The following is a 23,907-nucleotide window of genomic DNA, read 5'->3' as shown; positions in this document are numbered from 1 at the left end:
AGGTGGTGTGAGCACAGTGTCACACTGCACAACTGCGGTAGCAGTGGGCCACAAACACATAGGTGTGGCAGCCTGTATGGGGAAGATTTTGTGGTGAGCATTTGCCTTGTCCGAGTGGGCAGCCGCTGCCTAGTTTTTTGGACTGAGTGCTGCCACAGGGAGATGCAGACTCAAGTTTGCCAAATCAAATGCTTCATCAGAAGCCAGAAACTCAGATTTTATTGTAAGAGCTCCTGTTTTTAAAATATTGGCCATGAGTTACATTTTTTTTTTTTTAAATTTTTAATATGGAGCAGCTCAAAGCAAACATGCAGCAGGCTGCAATCAGTTCAGGCTGCCAGCTGCCAGCTTCCGATTAAAGACTCCATGTGGCAGAGGCTTGGGTTTTTATTGGGACGGCGGACATGGATTTATTTGTTCAGTCATTGATTCGACAAATATTTATTGAGCACCTACTGCATGCCAGGCACTATTCTAAGTGCTGTGGTTACAGCTCAGATCACAAGCAGACAAGAATGCCTGCTGCTCTTGTGGAGCTGGTGTTCTGCTGTGACCCTTGTATTTTGCCTGGGGCCACTGAATCTTTGCAACAGAAATGATGACCAGTTATTCCCTATCCTCTTCTTAGAAGACTTACAGTGAACTGCTCAGCCTCAATTGTAGAACCCAGTTGTATGAAACAGGCAGCCATTCCTGGTCCTTGATTCAGGTGGTGGCCACTGGTGGGGACAGAGACACCACCTTGGGGATATCTCCAGCTGTCCAAAGTCAAGACCAGGTCTATAGGTCACGTGGGTAAGATGCCTCCATTTGACTTTGAATTGAGAAGTTTAGAATTTGCCGTACAGGTGGCCATGAAAACGTCTTTTGATATCCACCATGAGCAAAAACTTTTGAGACAAAAATGAGGGCTCCTTATCTGCTTAAAAACCACAGCCCATTCCATTCCTCAGGGTGGAAGGAAGCTCCCGAGTTCTTCAGAGCTCGGCCACTGAGCATGTGGACATGCTGCGGGAAGCTGCATTTCAGAGCCTCATCGAATGCTCATGTATTTGCGGCTCTGTCCTGGGTGCCTGCCCTCAGCCTCTCCTGTAATCATGGGCTGTATTTGTGACTGTTTCATCTTACACATCTGATTCCTCTCACCTGCCAGACCATTCTAGAACACAGTCTTGTGTCTCTGTTGGGGAACAGTAGGTCATAGAGAAATGGTCAGGGTGTCAGGTCAGGATTGTGCTGATTTCTGCCAAGGACTCGGGTGAGATCTCAAGGGAGCAGCAGAAAGGCCTGATGCCACCTGTGCTGCTGCTCACTGGAGCCAGGGGAATTCAGATGAGATTGAAGGATGGAAAATCTCAAAGACACCTCACAGACCCCTGTTTAGGAGCACGTGCTGTCTGTATGTTGTGTTTCAATGAAAATGGCAGCTCAAAAGCACCTTCAAACTAAGTTCTAATTTTTACTGTTTTCCCCGAGTGTTGAGTAGCATTCTTTCCTGTCCTAGAGCCCCTATCTCTGCTCAGGGTCATGCCCTATGGTCTTGCTGTGTCCTGGTGCAGGGCATACATAGACTGTCCCAGAGTTCTTTAGTCTCTGGCTAAATTCCTAAACACTCCTATTTAATCTTGAAATGGACATTTTGCTAGAAATTTTAGAGTTAAAGATTACTTGGAGACTGAGATTTCCTAGCAAGGAATACATTTTCCCCGTGTCTCTCCTTTACTGGGTGTGTCTTTCCGCTTTTGCTTTTTTTGCCGGTGGCTCAGGTACAGCCAAATGGTCCATGTACCAAACATCATTTCCCATTGAGAAATGTATTTGGTCAAGAGAGGAGCTGAGTTTTGGAGGTCTCTGGGCTGCTGGCCCTACTTGTTGAGGGTACCTGGCTTGTGCTAAGGTGGATCTGGGCTCTGGGATGCCTGAGAAGCCGGTGGGAGGTGGGTTCTGCAGGTTTCCCTGGGTCACAAGCTCACTGGGCTGGTTCTGCCCCAAGTCACCTGCCACTGTGATGCTCAATTTCACTAGTACTTCATCACTCGAAGTTATTAAGCAACTGATTTTGGAGGCATTTAGGGCCACATCTGAGCCAGGGAGAGGGCTCCCCAGTGCCCCAGGCTCTAGGGCACCAGTACTTTTAACCTGAGGGTTTTGAAGGTGACTCATTTTTGTGATCAACCCAATGTCTTTCAAGTTTCTCTTTCCTTCTGTTTCTGAGATTTCTTATCCTGCCCTCCCTTTTACTTTCTGATTTTTCTCATTACTCTTCCCATTGTCTTCACTGAAATCTACTTGAAGCTAGATATTTCCCAATAATAGGCTGTTGCCTTAGTTGATAAAACACCTAATTTTGTAGCATCTCAATGGCCAATAGGCAAAGTTGTTTTACAGAACTTTTTAATGTGAAAATTTTTAAACACCCTCCACCAATTATCAGCACTTTTGTTTTATCTGCTGCTCTCTCCTCCTATTTTGGTGAAGTCTTTTAAAGCAAATCCCAGATATGGCATCATGTCTGTAAATACTTTGATGTGGAATTTTAATCTATAAGAATGACAACAACAAAACCCAATGATAAACATACAAGCAAACAAACAAACAAAAAACCCAAGTGATCTCCCATTACTATTGTAATAGTTGATGAAATTAACAATAATTTCTTTGAATGAGGATCCAATAAGGGCCACACATATTTGGTGTACAAGTTTTTGGAAATAATTTGTTTTTCATTTAGAATTTTTTAGTAATTAGTACTATTAATGCCAGTTGCTGAGGGCCTCTTGTGAAGCACTTGAAAATTTTTTCAAATCTTCACCACCTCCCAGCTGTATGCTCTGCCCATTTTACAGATGAGCAGGGCAATTTAATTCCTTGACTGAGGTTATGAGGCCTTGACTGGATCCTGCTCTGTCAGCCTCTGCAGCCTAGGTTTATTTAGACCAGGATTTTCTGTTTGTGTTCAGACAATGAAAACATTTTCAGTCTTCTGTTGTTTACTCTCAAAGGAAAGGCACCCCCTTAGAAATGTTTGAAAATAGTTGCACTAAACATTTGGACTTCTGGGGTGAGGCATGTGGTTTCTGAACATTGTGTTTCTGCAAAATATGCTTACATTTACACCATGCCCATAGCAGGCATGTTTGAATGTGTTTTGCTATTTTTATTATGAGGCAGAAGTGGCTTTGAATATCCTGTTGCTGCTGAAGATAACTCCTGCAGGAAGAGAAGGTATATACAACACAGAGCAGCTGGTTCTTTATATGTCCATTCTGCATTACATCACTGTTTATTCCTTCCCACAGCCCCTGAGATAGTGGCACTGTTATTTCCATTATAGTAGAGGGCTCATGGAGACATATACCTTGCCCGAGTCACACCACAAATAAGAGGCAAGGGCAGGATGCAGGGTTTTCAACTCCACGGCTCTGGCTGCCAGCCATTGTACTTCCAGAGAAACACTATCTTCCTTGCTATTTCCCCACTTTTGAAGTCCTGCTTCTGGGCCTTTCTATGCCAACATTTTATCTTGAAGAATTCCAAATATTTAGAAAGGTCGAAAGAGCAGAATGATCCCTTATATACTCTACATAGATTTAGCAATTGTTAACGTGTAATCATATTGGTTTGATATCTCAGTTTATGTGTTTATGCATACATTTTTCTGAACTACGTGAAAGTAACTTACTGATATATGAGAATCCTAAGCCCCCCTAAATTTTTCAGCTGCTTCTCCTATAAGATGTTTATATATACATTTTTCTGAACTACCTGAAAGTAACTTACTGATACGTGAGAATCCTAAGCCCCCCTAAATGTTTCAGCTGCTTCTCCTATAAAGAAGGCATTCTTCTACATATCCATGCCATTACTGCACTGAAGAAAATTAATATGCTTCCTATTACTTAATATCTGATTCATTCTCTAGTCCCACATTTTCTCCAGTCATCCCCAATGTTTCTTTTTAATAGCTTTTGATTTGTTTTGACCCAAGATCTAGTCAGAGCACATATGTTTCATTTTTGGTTGTTTTGTCTCTTCAGGCTCTTATAATCTGGAACATTTAGCTTTATCCTAGCTTTATTCCTGGCTCCACCTAATCATTCATTGAGGGTGTTTGACTTGTTCCTCTTCCCCTGTTGGGTCTAAAGGCTTGATGAGATCTACAGTATAAATGTTTGGGAAGAATGCTCAGTGGGATGCCATGGCCTTCCTGCCTCCTTGTGTTGAGGGCACAGAAGAAAGGGTCTGTGGTTCCAGTGTCAGGGGCCATAGGTAAAGAATGCAAGTTAGGGTCATGTTTCTAAAAGCTGAAGAAGAGTGGGCATGAGTAGGCAGAGGATTTGCATTGGGAGCTTTGCTTCACCTGCACGGCCTGTTCTGGTCCTCTCTCTGCCAGTCCCTCTGCCTTCCATGCCCTGAGAGCTGGCTGGATGGAGGACATCTTCAGGCTTGGCCCACACATTTCCATATCGTTCACTCACCCATCCCCACCCATCCCACCCCAGTGTGTTTAGGAAGGTACAGCAGTAGAGTACATGTTTTAATTGTCTGATTGTCTCCTACACACCCTGTTGTCGAGGGAGGGATTCCTGCCCTACGGTTATGAGGACGGTCATACATGACACTCAACACTGGGCGGATGAGATTGACGGCAGCTCGTTCCTCACATATACTCACAGCCCAGGGGAGGAGTACACTGCCCACCATGCAGGGACACAAGGAACAGAGTGAACAGCCAAGGACTATGGGAGGCAGGCTTTGTAGTATCAGGAGGGTGGAGTGGTCCCTGGTAATGACAGGATGATGGAATTGACTTATTGGATAATTCTACAAGCTAGCGGGAAACTGAGACTCACTATTCAGGGATAAGCAGAAACTCTGCCTGGTCACCTCAGTAAGAAAGGTTGTTTGGCCACAGGACCTTATTCGTGAAAGCAGAGTAGGGAGGGGAACTTGTGGTGAGGGCATTTGAAGCCATTTTCGTTTCAGTTGTCAAAACAAGACATAACATTGAGCCTCAATCTTAGGCTTTACACTGCTCAAACTTAACACCCTTATCATTCATTCACTATGTGTACCCATCCTCATAAGCACTTCATACGAATTAGTTCATTTAATCCTTACACCTCTGAGGTAGGTGCTATTCTCAGCATCACTGCAGAGATGAGGAAACTGAGGCCTGAGAGGTGAAGCATCTTGCCCAAGGCCATGTGGCTAGCAAGGAAAGAATAAAAATCCATCCCAGGAGAGCTGCCTGCAGAGTCTATGCCCCCACAGTTGAAGAGGGCATGAGATTTGGAGTGAGGGCATGGGGACATGAATCCCGGCTCTGCCTCGGGTGGCATATATGCTTGCTAAGCCTCAGTCTTTGCATCTGTTGGGAGGCTTATCACAGACCAAGAAGAACCATCCCCAAGAAGGGGCGGTAGTTCCAGGAGCTGTTGCTGGTCTGGTCCAGGGCCGGTCTCCACATGTAACTCTTCCTTATCCAGGTGAGGGGTGGACTATTTGATTAAGTCAGCTGCTGCAAAGGAATCCCTTCTTTGGATGACAGGTACAAGAGAGTTGGTGGGAACAACTTCATGGGGTCTTCATTTCTTTTTCCACCTCCTTCCCTGCGCATTCTTTCTTTTGCTTCTTTCCAATAAACATCAAATGGTGCTCTGCAAGAATCTGATTTGTCATCCACACTGAGTGAGACTGGAGAGTGACGTGTTGGATTTCCCTAGTAAGGTCAAATCTCTATATCTTTAATTGGGGAAAAGTCTGTGTCTCATTAAAATAATTGCAGATGCCATTGAGCTGGTGGGGAAAGCATGTATGTGTTTGTGTGTGTGTGTGTGTGTGTGTGTGTGTGTAAGTATGGGTGTGTTGCTTGCCTTCCTTAAAAGTCCAGTGCCTGTATGGAGGAGTAATGCACACTGTGCCATGTAGACTTAGGCAAGACATCTGACATCTTGTAGCTTCAGTGTCTTCATTTCTAAATAGAAATAATGGTAACTCCTGCCTCACAGAGTTATTATGAGGATGAAATGAAGTCCTGTTGGAAAGCAGCAATGAAGGGCTTGGCACAAGATGCCTGCAATATCGTAACTGTGATTATTATTCTGATTGTTACTTTTGTTTTGGGGGACAGCCAACTGCTTCAATTCAGAGTAAAGACCTGTCTGAGGGCAGTTTGCTGGCCCACAGCCTCACAGAGATAATCCATCAACATGTTCTCTGATAACTACACCCACCTCTTGTTTCCAGGACTAATAAGTAATCTGGTACACCTCCTTCCTGCCAAAAGTGGAGTGGCCTGCCTATTCTGCCAACCACATACAATGCCTGTTTTTGTTTTGTTTTGTTTTGTTTTGTTTTGCTTTGAGATGAAGTCTCGCTATATCCCACAGGGTGGAGTGCAGTGGTGCGATCTTGACTCACTGCAGCCTCTGCCTCCTGCCTCAGCCTCCTGGGTAGCTGGGACTACAGGCACCTGCCACCATGCCTGGTTAATTTTTTGTATTTTTAGTAGAAACGAGTTTTCACCATATTAGCCAGGATGGTCTCGATCTCTTGACCTCGTGATCCACCTGCCTCAGCCTTCCAAAGTGCTGGGATTACAGGTGTGAGCCACCGTGCCCGGCCCCAATGCCTGTTTGTAAGAGCTTTTCCCTGTTGAGCAAGAGAAGCTGACTAGGGAGGAAAAATCAATAGGGCAATGAGGAAACATGTTTTCCTCTCAGCTCTTACCTGGAAAACGTTTTTTGGTTTGTTTGTTTGTTTATCATGTGTCTCCAAGTGTTTTTTTTCTTCAGATCTCAAGGGTTGAAAGTGACCTTGTGGGCCATTGTTCACTCATAGAATGAGCAAATGATGAGGAGTTTTGTTGCCATTCTTCTGCCTGCTTCCTTTCCCCAGCACACAACCTCACCACTCTCAGGTGGGGCTTAAAGAAGGTGGGGTAGCCTTCTCAGACCCACACATTCACATTTGTAAGAGAAACAGCCACCATTTATGGAGGCTTTCAGTGCCCCAGGTGCTGTGCTGGACCCTGACTTGTTACTGATTGAACGGAATATTCACAATGGCCTTGGAAGTTATGGCAGCATCCTAGAGGACAGGAGAAAGAGGTGAAGCCTCAGAGAGGTTATGTGACTTCTTACAAGCCACCCAGCCAGCAAACACCAAAGCAGGGATTTGGACTAAGTCTAATGTTCTGATTGGGTTTATATTTCAGTATAATCTTGTGTTATTTATAGTTGGGACAAAGGACAGTCAGGTCTGTCATCTAGTACTTGACTTTAAAGCCCCCTGGAGTCGTCACCTATCCTGAAAAAGGCCTGTTGTCCAGGTACATGGACTAAGGGCATTGGCTAATCCATGAAATCTTTCAGAAGCTTATAGGGATCCTCTGGGGCTTTGGGAACTTGACTTTGAATTAGAAGAGGCCCCGGGGGACAGTGGCATCACTGTCCCTTGGTCATGGACTTGCTGTTTCTGCTGATGTGACATCAAGATCAACCATTCCTTTGGATTCCCAACTTTGGGCTGCATCTGTTGCCACATTTGGCGTGTGGAGTGTGATAGATACATACCCTGGAACATCCCTAGAGAACCAGGGTCCTCACAGGTGGCTCTGGGTGGGAGGCTATTTCATGGGTCCAACTACTGGGGTACTCCAATCTAGACACCTTAAAGCAGAGTGGAGTGGCAAGCTCGTGGGTTCTGATGCATACAAGCAAAAACCTCAACACCCAATTCCACAATCTATTGTGACCAGATTAAACAACCTGTCATCTCCATAAGAGTTGAGGCCATATTTGTATTCACCAGTGTTATAGGACAGCACTTGTCACATCATGGACACGCAGTAAATATTTGTTGAATGAAGAAAAATTTGACAAAGATGATAGCCCCCTCTCTGTCCCCTCCTGTCCCCTTTCTGTGTAACCAGATGTATATCCTGGGGTCCTTAAGTCATGTTGAGCTATGGAAACAGAACTCACCAACAAGAGCCTGGGAGTGAGAGAGGGGGAGAGAGAAAAAAAGAGAAAGAGAGAGAAAGAGAGAATATGTGTGAGAGAGAGAGAGAGAGAGTGTGTGTGTGTGTGTGTGTGTGTGTATGTGTACGCGAGCATATGTGAGTATAGTTTTTATCTGTCAGGAGTCTAGATGCTGCCCATCTAGCCCTAGTCTGGAGATCTTTCTAGAGGCAGAACCACATTCTAATTTGATGCCAAGCTGGTTAAAGGCCTGGAGAGCCGCCACTGGTGCCACGTGTGCCTCAAGAATTGCATCTGCTACTTGTAGGTGAAGACTCAGGTGACCAAAAAAAGGTAGTCAGTGGTGCTTTTGTGACTTAGCAATGAAAGAGCCATGGCAGCCACAGTTTGCTTAAAGGGAAAGGGTGTTTGGTTTTCTGTTATATTTTGCTTTCAGATCACTCCGACATTAGTTTTCTTCCTGCTTTTCATTCTTAGTCGATATCAGATCCTCCTTTACCTCTTTTCTATTTGGTTAATTTTAGTGGCTTCTCCCTGCATCTTAAATAATTGCATCCTTTTGCATGCCTTCCACTCACTTCATTTCAGGCGGTGTGTGTGTTTATATGTGTGGTGTGTGTGGGTACATTTTGTGTATATGTATATGTAATTAAAAGCCCTGCCTAGGGAAGATTTAAATATCTGAATCACACATGAACAATGTACAAATTAAAGAGAAAATTGCTTGGCATCAAGTTAGGATTACATCTTTGAATTTTCATCATGAACTTTTTTTCCTTGCCCTGTCTTATGGTGCTGAGTGAATGTGTTTTAAGTTCTTCAAACTGTATCATGAGAAAATTAAGGAGAAAATATATAAAACTGCTTCCACTTTGCCCAGGAGAAATTAAGGTACAGATAGATTAAGATAACGGTCCAATTCAAACAGCAAAGAAATAGAAGTATGTCTTGGATTAAAATCCAACAACAATTTACCTAACTTTGAGCAGTTAAAATTATCATTAAAGAAAATAGTATGTTTTCTTTAATAGTAACTTTGCTTTTCAGTGTAGTAACATTTGACCTGCAGAGTCTAGACATTTTATTTTTAGTTTGAATCCCTATGAAGGGAAATGATGTTGACAATAGTTGATAATTCCTGAATGCTTGTAATGGGGGAGGTCCATGATTTTGAGGTTAGACTGGCGCTGCTGCTGAATCAGAGTTTATTGATAACAATGAAGAAGATATTGCATTCATACCTCTACAGTCTCATTAAATGGCACTTTTCCTTTGAAATGATTCTAAATGATACCTTGTAATCTGTTAGAGTTCCACGCCTCCTACTCATGTAGGGCTGTTTATTTTTGGTCATTAAACCTGATGAAGTTTTAGGAGTCTTACTCTACTCTTAAACAAACTGTGATATGCAATGGATAACTAGTGTAATTATCCACATGATTTGAGTACAGGGGGCCCTGAGTTATGTACATAGACACACACCAGCTCTTCTATTCTTTTTTCTTATTTTTAGACAGAGTCTTACTCTATCGCCCAGGCTAGAGCGCAGTGGCACAATCTCGGCTCACTGTAACCTCCGCCTCCCAGGTTCAAGCAGTTCTTGTGTCTCAGCCTTTTGAGTAGCTGGGATTACAGGCACGCACCACCACACCCAGCTAATTTTTGTGTTTTTAGTAGAGACGGGGTTTCTCCATGTTGGCCAGGCTGGTCTTGAACTCCTTGCTTCATGTGATCCACCTGCCTTGGCCTCCCAAAAGCTCTTCTATTCTTAATGAAGGCTTTGCAGAGATGAGGAAAGGCCTTCACAGTGAGAACAACAGGCCTGACCCCCATCCGCAAAGGAGCTCTGCATAGTTGGACCTGTCAGAGCCTTCTGGGCGTTAAGGTATTTTTAGCTGTTCTGTATTTATTGGAAATGAAAGTAAACTCAATGGTTTTACCCACCTTCTGGTGGTCAAAGAGTTGCTGCAACTCCTTTAGTCTTTTCTTGAAAAACTCCAGGGCGTCAGTCATTGCACTGGCCAGGAATATGCCGATGCTAAGGCTGGCAGGGCGATTTTCCTCCACACTGAATGGCTTCAGGTTGCTGTGCCTTGGGGTTTTCATTTTGTTTTCTGTATTTTTCTTCCCCCATGACACAAGTGGTGCTTGAGATGATTTTAATGGCTTTTTGAGATAGGTTTAGATTTAGATTGTATTGGGTTGGTGCAAAAGTAATTGTGGTTTTTGCCATTTTTTTTTTTTTAAAGCATGGCAAAAACCCCAGTTACTTTTGCACCAATGTAGTATATGGACGTGACCCACCTTCCACCACAGTCATGGAGAAGATTTTCTAGGGATCATGTTAAATGCAGACTCTGATCTACTAGGGCTGAGGTGGGGCTGGAGATTCTGCATTTTTAACCAGATCCCACATGATGCTGCTGCCCTGGCCTCTTGTGACTCAAGGTTTGCTCTACAGATTGGCAGCGAGGCACCCCCAGGAAGCTTGCTGGAAATGCCAGCTCTTATATCTCTTCTGAGCCTGCTGTCTCTGAATCTGCAGTCACAAGACTCCCAAGTGATCCCTGGACACATTAAAGTTTGGGAACCACTGACCTAATGCATTGCTGGACACCATCCCTTCACCCCTTCCCTAGAAGCAGGGTTCCTGTTTCTTAGATTCCAACCCACTTCCTAAGAGCTTGTAGAAGGATGTTTCCAGGCCCAGGCATGTCCTCTCTTGAGAATGAACGCCTTTAACGCCTCCAGGACTTTGCATTCCCCTGTGTGCCCACCTCTGTCCCTGTTAAGATCCTTAAGCTTTATTAAGACCCTGGTCCTCCGTGTATTAGCTCCACTGTCTGCATTCTTTGAGGCAAACATCAGTGGCTGGAGCATGACTGAAGGAACATCGATCTTTCTTAGTACTGCTGCTCCCAGAGGACATAATTTGCTTGATAGATGTGTTCTGGCTGCAGCTACTCAGGGTGGGGTGAGAGATTGTGCAAAAGGCTGGGTCCACCAGGCTTTAGAAAAATTGCTTGAGGATATTAAAACCTGAAAGACAAACAAGATGAGGAAGAAAGGTGCTCTGTGGTGTGCCTGGTCCCCCTGCCCTGTGGCCGACTGTGTGAGAAGAAATAGGAGTCAAGATTCTGGGGTCTCTCAGAGGGGGGCTGTGTGGCCATCATGGTGTCAATCCCTGTGTGTGGCAGAGTATATTTCAGAGGTGGCTGCAGCCATACCCCTCATCCACCTGCTTTTCTAGTAAGAACTTGCCATACCCCAGTCAATGGGTGGAGTCATTTCCCCTCCCGTGAATCTAGACTGAGCTTAGGACTCACTTCTAACTGAAGATGACACTACACGACTTCTGGGACTAGGCTGGTAAAAGTTACGGAGCTTCTGCCTTGTTCTCTGGGATACCTGCTGTGGGGGAAGCCAGTAGCTATGAATAATTCTGACCACCCCGAGACCACAGTGCTAGAGAAGAAGGGTTTTTCTTCTTTGGGGGGTGGGGTGAGAGTTCAAGATCTTTTATTTTCAGAGCTTGCAACAGTTGGTTAGCAATGCTAGCTAAGCTAGATAACCTGAAGGCCATCCCACCTTTCTCTTTATTCACTCAACCAACAGAATCTCTTTCTTACAATCAAGATCATTGACTAATTGGGATCTGTCTCAAGGTGTGTGTGGGAAGAGGTCCTCTCCCCCACACTTTTCCCAGCAAGGTTGTTTTATAGCCAAATGCAACTCAAATCCGTAACACAGCAACTAGCCATGTCCAATATCACTGATTCCCCCACCCCCAGAATAGGAGGTTGAGGTAAGAGGGGAGAGACTGTGTCCTGTTATAAGAAAAACAGCAGCAGGGGTTCCAGCTCCTGCCGAGACTCCAGCTGACAGCCATTGACTGTGCCCACATGAGAGATTCTAAGTGGTGACTGCCTAGATAATGAGCCCCTCTCAATTTCCTGACCCACGAATTCATGAACAAAATAAAATGCTTTGGAGTAATTTGTTATATAGCTACAGAAACTGGAGTATTCTGAAGTTTTAGTTATCATAGGTATGCTACATATTCTTAAAAACATCCTTCAAACAAAATTTATTTTATTTCATTTCAATTTATTTCATGTCTTAAAAACACTTGGGGCAGGAAGTAGGTTGTCACAAAATCAAACAAAGCTTGAAAACTGTCTAGTAAAAATATGTAGGTATAGGCGAGAGTAAAATGATGATAGTAATACGATTCTAGTTTTTGTTTCTCTTCTGTCAGGCACTACATATGTATTCCATCACTTAACTTTCATTCCAACTCTGTAAGGTGTATCTATTTAGAGATGAGGACTGGGGTGTAGAACTGTTAGGAGACTCACCATGTGCCACATAGTTAGAGCTGGGCTTTTGAATGCTGCTGGCCTGACTTGAGAGCCTGTCCTGCCATGGGTGGAAGAGATGTTAGTGAGAAGGGTTAAATTACAGAATGTCCTGTCCTTGGATCCAAGGGTTTGGGACCGTTAGGTAACGTTTAGTTCAATGCTAGGGACTCCTGGCCCATCAGGGCCACCTACAGGAGTGTTTAAAATCCACATTACCATACTCTGTTCACGTGGAGTCTTAGGTCTATGGTAGGGTGTTTTCCAGAAGGTTCTGACCCATCTGAAGTTGAAGTCTCTGATTTAGTTTGGCCTTCCCCATTGCAGAGGCCCTGGGAGGGGAAGCAGCTTGCTCCACAGCACAGAACAGCTCAGTTGGAGAGCTGGGGTGGAGAGCAGTTTCCTGATGCCTATACAGGGTGCTCCTTCCTGCTGCTCTAGAGAAGGTTTGGAGGGCTGATAGCAGAAGTAACTTGTACCCCAATGAAGGAATGCAATAGGGATTCTGCAGTAGAAGTGCTCCAGGTTCAGGGATGGTGAAGGGTTGGCTGGATTCTGTGATGATGCCACTGCAGGGGTCTGTTCAGTCATCTGGCAAAGAGCTACCAAGTGATGCCTGTGTGCCAGGCAGAGGCACTGGGGGCCCAGTGCTGAGCAGAACAGTCATGGGCACCACTGTTTCTACCGAGGCTCCAGATTACATAAATACACAGACTTCTAGGATGTAAAACCTCACAGAGGAGGCAGGGAAACAAGGGGGAAGGGAAGGAGAGAAGGAGAGACAGGGAGAGAGACATGAAAGATGGGTGGATTTTAGGTATCTTAGATACACAATAGAATTGAGAGTCAGGCTGATCAAAGTGAGAGTACTTTTGGTATCATCTGTTCAAATTCCCAAAAGGATGTTAACTTTTGTGGTCTCTGAGTGCCTACGGTGGCCCAGCCGTGCTACTGGGCTTTGAGGTGACAGTCATGGAGTGGCTCCTGCCCTCACACCCTCACAGGGGAGCTGAAGCTGCAAACAGATCATGCTCGTACAACGTCCCAAATTTGGGAAAGAAACCGGGGCTGTGGGACTCCTGATTCTGTCTGGAGACTGGGACAGCTTTAGGGTGACCCAGTTGTTCTGGTTTGCTCAAGACTGAGGAGTTTCCTGGGATATAGGACTTTTGGTGCTAAAACTGGAAAAGTTATGGACAAACCTAGACCACCAGCCACGCTAGAGGGTTTCCTAGAGGAGGAGAAAGCTGAGCTTCTCCTCTCCAGCTCCCCTGTGCTCCTCATCTTGGATCATGGGACTCCTTTTCCCAGAAGCCCAAACCAGAAGCCTAGAAATCGCCTTCAGCCACTCCTGCCCACAGGTTCTCCATGCTGTCCTTTTCCTTTCCAGTCCGCTAGCCTCTCTTGCAGGGACAGCTGCCACAACCCCAGCACCTCCCACCTTGCCTTCTATTCTCTCCTCTGAGTCCCACCTCACCATGGCCAGGGCCGCCATTTTGAATTGGAATTCCCATTCCATGCTTCTTCGCCAAACCTCTCCTTGTCTCAAAATCAAAATCCTCTAGCCTGGCACTTAAAGCCCCAAATGACCTGGCTTCTTCTGCTCTCTCCAACTGATCTGAAGTGGTGCTGAACTTAGTTGCTCAGGTAAAGGTTGGCTGGAGAGCTGGGAGGTGCCCTAATGGCTGAGATCTAAAAAAGCAAACCCCTGTGTCTCTGCCCCTTTCTTCCCCCCCAGTTCTCTTGGCAGTGACTGCTTTTCATTGCCCAACCAGTGAAGACAGCACATGGGCAGCTGAGCCAGTTACTCCCTCACTTAGGTTCCACCTCAAGCCTGTTTTACTCTCAAAAAACCATGCTGCTGCTCTGGCCTCGCCCCAGTCTGAGCCACCATTCTGACTTCAGTTTCCAGTTTACTTTGGAACCCCAAGTCCTTAGAGTCTTTGTACATACAAAGCTACTCCCTTCTGGATGGAATTGGTACTTGCTGGCAGGTGGTGATGAAAGAGTCTGCAGAATCTCAGTGATTCTTTCAGTCCTTCCCAAGCCTTTGAACTGGCTGAGAACTGACAGCAGGGTCTGTCTATTTCCCCCTCCCCAGCAGGCTGGATCCTCCCAGTGAGGATGCATAGGAGGTGGCGGGAGTGCGGAGCGGGGGGCGCCTCCTAGGGAACTTCCTGCAGTAACAGAATGCTCAGCCTTCGTGTACTTTTCTTTTTATGTTTCAGTTTTACAGAGTTTTTGGATCCGTTCCAGAGAGTCATCCAGCCAGAAGAGATCTGGCTGTATAAAAATCCTTTGGTGCAATCAGATAACATACCTACTCGCCTCATGTTTGTAAGTACCACGATTTCATGCCTTATTTGACCACTCTATCAAAGATGAAACAAATGGGTTTTCATCATTGTGTTTCTAACCCTGAAGACAGTGGGTAGCCTGAGAGAAAGAGGTAAGCAGCCCATCAAATTAAAATCCAATTCTGGCTGGGCGCGGTGGCTCACGCCTGTAATCCCAGCACTTTGGGAGCCCAAGGCGGACGAATCACGAGGTCAAGAGATCGAGACCATCCTGGGCAATGTGGTGAAACCCCATCTTTACTAAAAATACAAAAAAATTAGCTGGGTGTGGTGGTGCGTGCCTGTAGTCCCAGCTACTCGGGAGGCTGAGGGAGGAGAATTGCTTGAACCCTGGAGGCGGAGGTTGCAGTGAGCCGAGGTTGCGCCACTGCACTCCAGCCTGATGACTGGTGATGGAGTGAGACTCTGTCTAAAAATAAATAAATAAAATAAAATAAAATAAAATAAAATCCAATTTCACATCATGATAGGAGCTGCTTGGTCATGTGTCATTGCCCAATATTGTGGAATGAGAAAGGACTTGCTTGTCTGGGCTATGCTGAGTCACAGTAAAGGAAGACTAGAAGCCAGTAACAAGAATTGTCTGTCCCCTTTCTTTTTAGGATAAATCTTGATTCTGCCAAAGGAAGGTACCAAGATAGCTCTGCTAACCTCTTTTCAAGTTTAGCTGATCAGTTCTTGGCCACTAATAAGACCACCCTGTGCTTCAACCTCCAGAGAGTGTCTTGTGTCTCTCTCCTAGAATAAATGGGCAAGCACCCATAGAGCTGATGGATATATCGGGATTAATTTTACCTCCCCCACCCCCAATGCCACTCTGCCAGACTTGTGGCTGAGAGCTTAAGAAATGATGGTCTCATTTAATTCCACCCAGCATCCCAGTGAGGAAGATGTCATTATTGTCCACATTTCACAGATGCAAAACTGCATTCCAAGAGAGATGAGGGAATTGCCCAGTGTCACACTGCTAGTGAGCACAGCACCAGGTTCTAGCAGCCAGCTCTTGGAGCTCAGCTCTCAGCCAAGAGGCTCCCCTGTAGGTTGGGGGCAGAGTGTCTGGGACTCCTTGCTGATGCTAATGAAGCCCTGGAGAGTTGGAGAATCGCCATTAAAACTTTCTGGAGCAGAGGAAATATTTAAGCTCCTGTTTGTTGTGGAACGATAATGTGACTTTTAGATGGGCAGCCTCCCAGCAGCTTGAATGTTATTCCTGTTGACCTGCCATGGTGTCTCGTGCCTGTCTGGGAACTGCTCCAGAAACTTCATAGACACACAGGGGACATTTTTGTGTTTTGAAAGAAATCCCTCTGATTGTACAGAGAAATTTTGTTAATTAGTGATGATTGGAGAGATCTGTTCTTTTGCAAACTCTTGGAAATGCCCATAACGCCAGTAAGCATTAAAGTATCATTTTAATTGTTTCTTAATAGTTACTTTTCTGCTGGAAAATAAACTGGATTTTTATAAATCTTAGGGAAATTGACAAATTAGGGTGGTTGTGAGTAGGGATTTACTAACACATGACTACTATAATCAGGCTTTTTTCATTTCTGCTGTAACTCAAATCTTCTATAAATCCTAGAAATGAAGGAATCAGTGTATGTATAATGAGTTTACTCAATGGCTTTAATAGGGAGATGCTTCTATTTATCAGTTACTCCTATTTTTCATAACATTTTACATTTCATGTGTTATAAAAACACAATTTGGAGATGAATGTTCATATGGGATGTTGTGAGAAATCTGTGGCTGTGTCCTAGATTTATGAACAATGGATTGTTTTGAAGTCTAGATACAAATGCCACAAATATTCTGGCTACAGACACAAATAGGACGGAGCAATTTGCATGCTGGTGGTGGTAGAAATTAGGCAGTAGAGAGCTTATTCAGTGCTGGGGTTCTCAGAGAACAGAAGGATATTCAGCCACACATACTGATTCATACCCTCTATTCTCCTAATTAAATAAGTTCAATCTTTTACTTCATTGATAGTAGTTGATGAATTTCATTCATTTAGTCACACGATTTAGTACAATTCCATAATAATACAAGGAAAGCAGTAGATAAATTTATAATACTACACAAAGATGAAAAATATTTTATCACCCCATAAATAAGATTTGTTTTCCTGGGTTTTAAGAATTTATCATAAGGCATTATGTGTACATTTCTAGTCCTTTAAAACCTTCAGATGTTGGCCAGGTGCAGTGGCTAATGCCTATAATCCCAGCACTTTGGGAGGCTGAGGTGGGAGGACCATGAGGTCAAGAAATCGAGACCATCCTGGCCAACATGGTGAAACCCCATCTCTACTAAAAATACAAAAATTAGCTGGGTGTGGTGGCACATGCCTGTAGTCCCAGCTACTCAGAAGGCTGAGACATGAGAATTGCTTGAACCTGGGAGGCAGAGGTTGCACTGAGCTGAGATCGCATCACTGCACTCCAACCTGGGCAACAGAGCAAGACTCCATCAAAACCCAAAACCAAACCAAAACAAAACAAAAATTCAGTTGTTAGTAGAAGAAATGGTAATAGGACATCCAGTTTCACTGATGGAGAAAATGGCTCGATTTTCTTTGAAAGCTCAATTTTTTTTATTTACTACATAAACAAAATCCTGGGATCTCCTTTAATTTTGGTTGGGATGTTTTAATCTAAACACGAACTTTCTAACATTCAAGGTGTGTTTTAAAGGCAGCTGGTATTGACTTAGTTTTTTTTTTATTGGATAATTAATGCCTCTAGAGTCATGAGTGTGCAAGTTAGAGGAGCCAGTTGGGTAAATGTAACAAGAAAATTAACAGAATAATGGCTAGGGGATGAAGTGCAGAGTGAATGGTAATAATGTTACTGAAAACCTCCTAACTTGCGCTGTTGCTGTCTGTGGCACCGTTAGCTCAGGTGATGTCTGTCACCCTGAAAGCTGGATGTACTTGGAACTGTTTGATTCCAAGAGCTTTTTCCCCTTGACAACCCAGTGTTCCTGTTGACCAGAGAGATTGGCTGAGAATTCTTTTCAGACGCACTGAAAGGTCTTGCTTAGCATTTCTGGGATATGCCCAAGCAGTCAGCCACCTTTATGGAAAGCTGCTTCCTTGTTCAAAAGACGCCGTGGTTTCCTGCTGAGTGTGAAGGGTTTATCAGAACATCTTTAAAAATCTATTTTTTTGTGTGTAGGACAACTTAATCGGTATTGGTTGTTGCTTTTTGGTACACTTTCTTTTGTCTATCGTAGTTGTCTCTTTGTACATTCAGGGGACATTTCCAGGGAGCCTGCTATGGGTGAAGAAAACCATAAGGGTTATAGGGGATGGGAAGTCCAATGAGATTTGAGGTGTACCCCCAGGGACCCTCCAGGATCCCTGGCACATTAGGGTGGTACTCTATGGAATCTGAAAAGGGCCAGAATAGAGGCTCAGGTAAGTTCTAGGGAACTTCTTCTTCATCATTATTATCATTGTCATCAAAGCCATCATCATCTACAATAGTGAACATTTCTTGAATTCAGGGACTGTGTTTATCTCTTTTTAAAGAGCATCTTAGTTAATCTTCAGAATCCTTTGAGGTCAGCACTTTTGTTAATCTCATAAGGTCAGTGGAGAAAACATAACTAGGGAAATTGTGCAACATTGTTTGAGATAGACAACTGTCAGTGGCTGGAGCAGGACTTGAGTGCTGGCAGTGAGTGTAAACTCTCTCTTGGAGCCACTCTGCTATGATGCCTCGTTGGTGATTGGTGAGGTGGAGAGGCGTGTAAAGGCAGAGAAGGAGAATGAGGGCTATGTGGGTCCTGTGAATAGGAGTTTGTTTGGAGTATCTATGGCTAAGGGCTAAGAAGGGGGCAGGGATAGAGCCAGACTGAGGGCAGCTTTGGATTGGTTAATTATGACCTAATTCAGTGGATGATTATGAAACACCTGCTGTGAGCAAAGTTGAATAAGATATGGTTTCTAGTCTAGGGAGGGGCCCAGACATGAACACAAGGTGGGCAGTTCAGCATCACTAAAAAGGCTTGAGAAATAGGCAAGACCCAGTAAGGAGTTTAAGGATTGATAGGTTTTGTGATTTTTTTTTCCTTGGCTTCCAAAAGAAATCCACCCACAGTCTGTTCTTTGCCCTCTTCTCTTTTTGCTTTGGTCGTGATATGTCCAGAAGATTTATTCTCATGGAATATTACTGATAGATACTGTGTTGATTTGATACCAGGGTTTTTTATTCTGGGATAGGATGCTTCTAAGGAAGACAAAAATAAAGTCATTTTGGGGAGGAAGAAGGAAGGAAAAGAGACAAGGCTGGATCATGATAGACAGTTTAATTTTTAGGCTCTTTTTAAGAGTCTTAGACAGCTCTTTTATCTGTGATGGGATATAATTGTTTACCCACAGCAGGGCCTTTTCCAGGTGTCTGCTGTCCTAAAGTTGTCATTATAATCACTTTGCAGCACACCTTTCTGTCAAAAACCAGAAATGAAGGCATTTTGGGCCCATTGTTTTGTCTGATGTGAATGAACCTTAGTGACAAACTCCTCTCTGGGTAACACCCTTACATCAGGGCTGCTCTGGCTTCAATCTCTTCTGGTTGTTAGAAGTCCTTGGCATCTTTATGCCCTCCCAGCTCAGACACACTGCCCCACATTTTGGCTTCCCAGAAGTGCCCCAGGCAGTATGGTGCATGGTGCCTTGCATCAGCATGTGGGGATGACCCACTTTCTGGGTGCAGCACTGGCCGGGGATCGGCGGCCCTTCCTGTGTTGATTCATGGGTGGATGCTCCATACTCTAGTTGGTCATTTAGGGTATGGTAAGGGTACCTGAGAGAATTAGGCTCCCTCTTGTTTCCCCAACCTCCTTCCTCTACTCGAAGGTGCACAGTACTCAGATCTAAGGGTGCAGGTGGGCTTAAACTAAAAATGCTTTAATCTGATATGTCTGCTGACAAGACCCTGATACATTTTTAACAGTCTTTTCCAGAAAATAATGAAATATTAGTCAACAACCAGCATTTACTGGACGCTAGCTCTCTGTTGGACCCTGTTGGTGGGCAGTTGCTTTGGGCTCCACAGTGGTCTACCAGGGATCAGCTCTCAGCTTTGCCACTCACTAGCTATGGAAATTTGGAAGATCACCTCCCCTCTCAGCACCTTACTTTCTTTATCTGTAAAAGGTGTCTTTAAGAGCATGCCCCATCAAGCTGTACAGAGCATCAAATGAGGGTGACAGACCTATGGCATTTCACTTAGTGCATGGTACCTAATCAGCATTCCATAACTGTTAGTGAATTGAAATCCTGCCAATAATACTTGCCATGGATATTATTATTATCATCATATCCATTTTATACATAAGGAAACTGAGACTCAAAGAGGTTAAGTGACTTGCTCAAGGACAAAGAACGGATAAGTATCAGAGCTGGGGCTTGAACCCACCTGTCCTTAATCTGAATCCATTCTACATATTTTTTTTGCACAGAGCTTTGGCTTCCCAGCCTGTGGAATAAGCTACATACAAAACTAGCCACGTACCAGATCTTGTTTAATGATACATGCACTATCTCTTTATGTGGGTGCTGTGCAGTACAATTAGTAACTTTAAAGACGGTGTTCAAGTATAAATCTCTTCCAGCCTCAGTTTCTCCACCTGTAAAATAAAGCTTGTGGGCTAAGGGAATCACCCAGATTCAGGACTTCAACCCAGGAGCGTGGCAGCCCAATCTGGGGAGTCTTGGTCCCACTAGCTGTATTCATTTGTGTATCCACTGATCTCTCTGAGTTTTAGTCTGGTTATTTGTACAATGGAGATAATGTTTTCCACGACAGAGTAGTTAGAAAATTGGAAAGTGTGAGGAAAGTCCTTAACACATAGTAGGTGCTTAAGCCGTGACAGCTGTCACTAAAATTTCCATGGCTTATCTATGTCCTGGAAACAAGCCTCCTTACCTTTCTTTTTTAACTTGATAAAAAAGCAGGTACTATGTTTTATTTAATGTTTTCTTTTTAGTGCCATGGCACTTTGAAGGCTGCATTCCCTTGCCTGAGAAGCCCTTGAGGTGGGGAGCCTTGGGCCCTCCGGGTGCTTAGCATTGGCTCAAAAGCAGTTGATAGTAGTCCTAGAAAAGATACCCATATGCATCTACCTGGGAAAGTTGTAACATGAGTTAAATTAAGTCCAGTCTGCTCTAACATTGTGGTTGAAAGTACAGAGCTTAATATAGATGCTAATCACCCAGGAGGGCCAAGGCTCCCCACCTCTCAAGGGCTTCTCAGGTACGGGAATGCAGCCTTCAAAGTGCCATGGCTCCCAGTGTCCACTGATCTCTCTGAGTTTTAGTTTGGTTATTGGTACAATGGAGATAATGTTTTTAGTTGGTGACTTACTAGTTGTGATTAGTTGTATGCCTTCCAGCAGGTTTTTGAACCTCTCTGTGCTTTAGTTTCCTATGTATTAAGTAAGAAGCCTTTTCCACCTAGGATTGCTGTGAGAATTGAGTGAGTTAATTTTCGTGGGGTGCCTAGAATAGACCATAGTCCTTAGTAAGTTCTCAGTATATGTTAGCCTTTGTTATTCTAACCTAGGTAAGTACATTCAGCAGCCCCATACACTTAGCAAGTGAGCAAAACTCAAGTCCAAGAAGGATTCAGTATGTTTTCTGAATTCTGCAGCAGTGTTTGGCTGGAATTCTTTGACTCTCAGGTCCCATTTAATAAAATAAGCACTGACCACTCCTCCATCTCCCTACCCTGGGCTCATCCTAGGGTTTCCTAGGATTTGATTCTTTTAAGATTAGCCATGGAAACATTAACAGAAGAGAAGCAATACCAAGGGAGGTTTTGCTTACCCATGTTTTTCCTCCATCTCTGCCCCTGTGTGGACGTACAAGAGGCCATCCCCACCTCACGTCCCTCTGTTCACCTTCACCTGCTCCACTGGCCCAGGGAGCAGAATCGCAGCTACCAATGGCCTTTGTCTGAAGAGTGGAATGTGTGTGCACTGGCTTTGATTCAGTCCGCTTTGCTGAGTGAAAGTGGGGTGATGGGGTTCTTATTCTCTTTTCATTCTTCCTTCTACCCAGTTCAGAGGTGTTTTGCCCCAAGAGGAAGTTGTTTTCCTAATGTGTTGGCTTCTGGAGTTCATCTCTTAATTCTAACTTTCAGTTAAACAATGTTTGTACACCAGGGGGTGAATGATACATGTAACTATGTCTCTATCCATCCTGATTCATGGTCTGTGCTTCCCAAGGATATGGCAGATACACTTCCAAGAAGAAGAAATGAGCCCGGGGACCACTGCTGTTAGGATGAGAGGGGAAACATGCCACATCATGCAATCACACAGACATCTCTGTTCCAGTCACACTGGGGTGGGAGCCACGGCACTTTGAAGGCTGTGTTCCCTTGCCTGAGAAGACCTTGAGGTGGGGAGCCTTGGGCCCTCCTGGGTGCTTAGCATTGGCTCAAGAGCAGTTGATAGTGGTCCTAGAAAAGATACCCACATGCATCTACCTGGGAAAGTTGTAACATGAGTTAAATTAAGTCCAGTCTTGTTGGGGAAGTGGGGGTGAGAATCCAATGAGGAAGAGGCAAGTAGAGGCAGGGAGCAGTTCTGAAGGAGACGGCTGGGCCATGCAGCCACTAACTTGGAGTCATTGGGCAGCTCTAATGATTTCAGCCCGCACACCTGGCCTTGATCTCAAGGGCCTCCCACCTGGCACCCACATCTCCTATGTGGGCAGTGACTTTCTGCTCTGGAATTTCCTTTGGAAGCCTCATTGGGAAAGTCATCCCAACTCATATTTTTTTGGGGGCGGGGGTCGTTTCATTTCTGCCTAACCTTAGATTGTACCAGCTGGGTTGTGTTGAAATGTTTCCTTCAGAACCATGTTGTTTTCCTATGTAAAGGTTGACTTGGTGGAGTCATTGCTGGGTCATCCACTGTTTGGTGAGTTGCTTTCTCCTATTTGGGAGCACATTGCCTGCTCTGTATGCAGTGCATAAAGGGACAGAAAACAGGAAGGGAAGCTGTTGGATTTGGAGAAACAAGGACTTCTTTGGCCTTGACCATAACATTGGACTTCACAAGTGGTGCTTTAGTTATTGCTCTTTAAACACTAAATGTGTGAGTCAAAAGTCTAAGTCATAATTCTCAATCATCAGCATCAGTACCATTTGAGATGATGTTAAAAAGGTGCATTTCCAGACCTGCTATATGAGCATATTTGAGGAAATCAGCACTTTAACAAGCCCTATAGTTATTTAGGTGTGAGAACTGCCCAATAACTTATGGCAGCTTTCACAGACTTACTGGACCTCTTAACTCATGAGTGTTGCCCTTCTGAATAGGCCGCAGGGGAATCCTCTGCTTTCTCTGCAGCGGTTCTGAATCTCCTCTCATGCATCTGCCTTTCAGCACCTTAATACCCTCCATGGTGGCAAGACTTGCTTATTTGACTTTTAAACAGTCCAAATCATTCAGGGCCACAGCTGAATCATCAAACTGGTTACTACCACTTCTGGTCAGAAAGAAATGATGGGAAGTAAGGAGAGAATTTTTTTCATGTCTCATACAATTGATCTCTGAAGACAGTTCCCAAAGAGGAGTCCCTAAGATTATTTGAGCTCTAGCAGTCTGGTTGTAGTGAAAGTGTAGAGCATCTCAAGTAATTTTAAAAACCTGCATCCACTTGGGTGGATTCTGCTTTTATAAAAGAAGAGCATCTTCCAGCCACGCCTTAGTCCCATCAGGAAGCCCCTCTCCAAAAAGTGATGTCTTACTAGAGCAGAGTGGGAGATTTCCAGAATTATGAACACTATTGATCAACAGTTACACCCCAGCCCTCCCACCACTGACTGCTAGGCCAATTCTGGATTTGTGAGATGTTCGGTCTCTTCTGATATTGTTATCCTGAGATGTTATAGTTGTAAGGGAGTAACATAAATACTTCTTATATGGTTGGTGGAATGTTTAAAGATAATTTACTAATTAAGGAAAGCTGGAATAAAGAATATGAGAAGCGAAGCCTTGTCCCCAAATCCTGGCCTGGCCCCTCTCCAGCTGTGTGTTCCCAGGCACATCACCTAGTCCTTGAGCCTGGAGGAGGCAGTCACAGAGCTATCATGAGGATGTAAGAGGCTCCTGGACTTGATGGTACCTAGCATGGTTCCTCCTCACAGTAGCTTTTGTAATGAATGTTGGTGGCATCTGAATCCCACC

The 23,907-nt window shown here is 44.4% G+C and overlaps 1 protein-coding gene across 4 annotated transcripts in view; it reads left to right on the top strand.

Annotated features, from left to right (window-relative positions):
- Positions 1–23,907, top strand: part of PLPP4 (phospholipid phosphatase 4) — a 123,699-nt gene that overhangs the window by 31,656 nt on the left and 68,136 nt on the right. For 3 of the 4 annotated variants that reach the window (XM_021674636.2, XM_012453472.2, XM_064373653.1), the window contains exon 2: positions 14,572–14,680. In XM_021674636.2, coding sequence (XP_021530311.1) covers positions 14,572–14,680 — 109 coding nt within the window. Of the gene's footprint in view, positions 1–14,571; positions 14,681–23,907 lie in introns of those variants that run through there. The other variant, XM_064373654.1, reaches the window with a different exon arrangement.

Source organism: Aotus nancymaae, unplaced genomic scaffold, assembly GCF_030222135.1.
Source record: "Aotus nancymaae isolate 86718 unplaced genomic scaffold, 86718_ANA_hifiasm-v0.15.2.pri h1tg000010l, whole genome shotgun sequence".
Classification (NCBI taxonomy): Eukaryota; Metazoa; Chordata; class Mammalia; order Primates; family Aotidae; genus Aotus; species Aotus nancymaae.
Note: the sequence above shows the minus strand (reverse complement) of the source record. Positions and strands in the feature narration are given on the sequence as shown.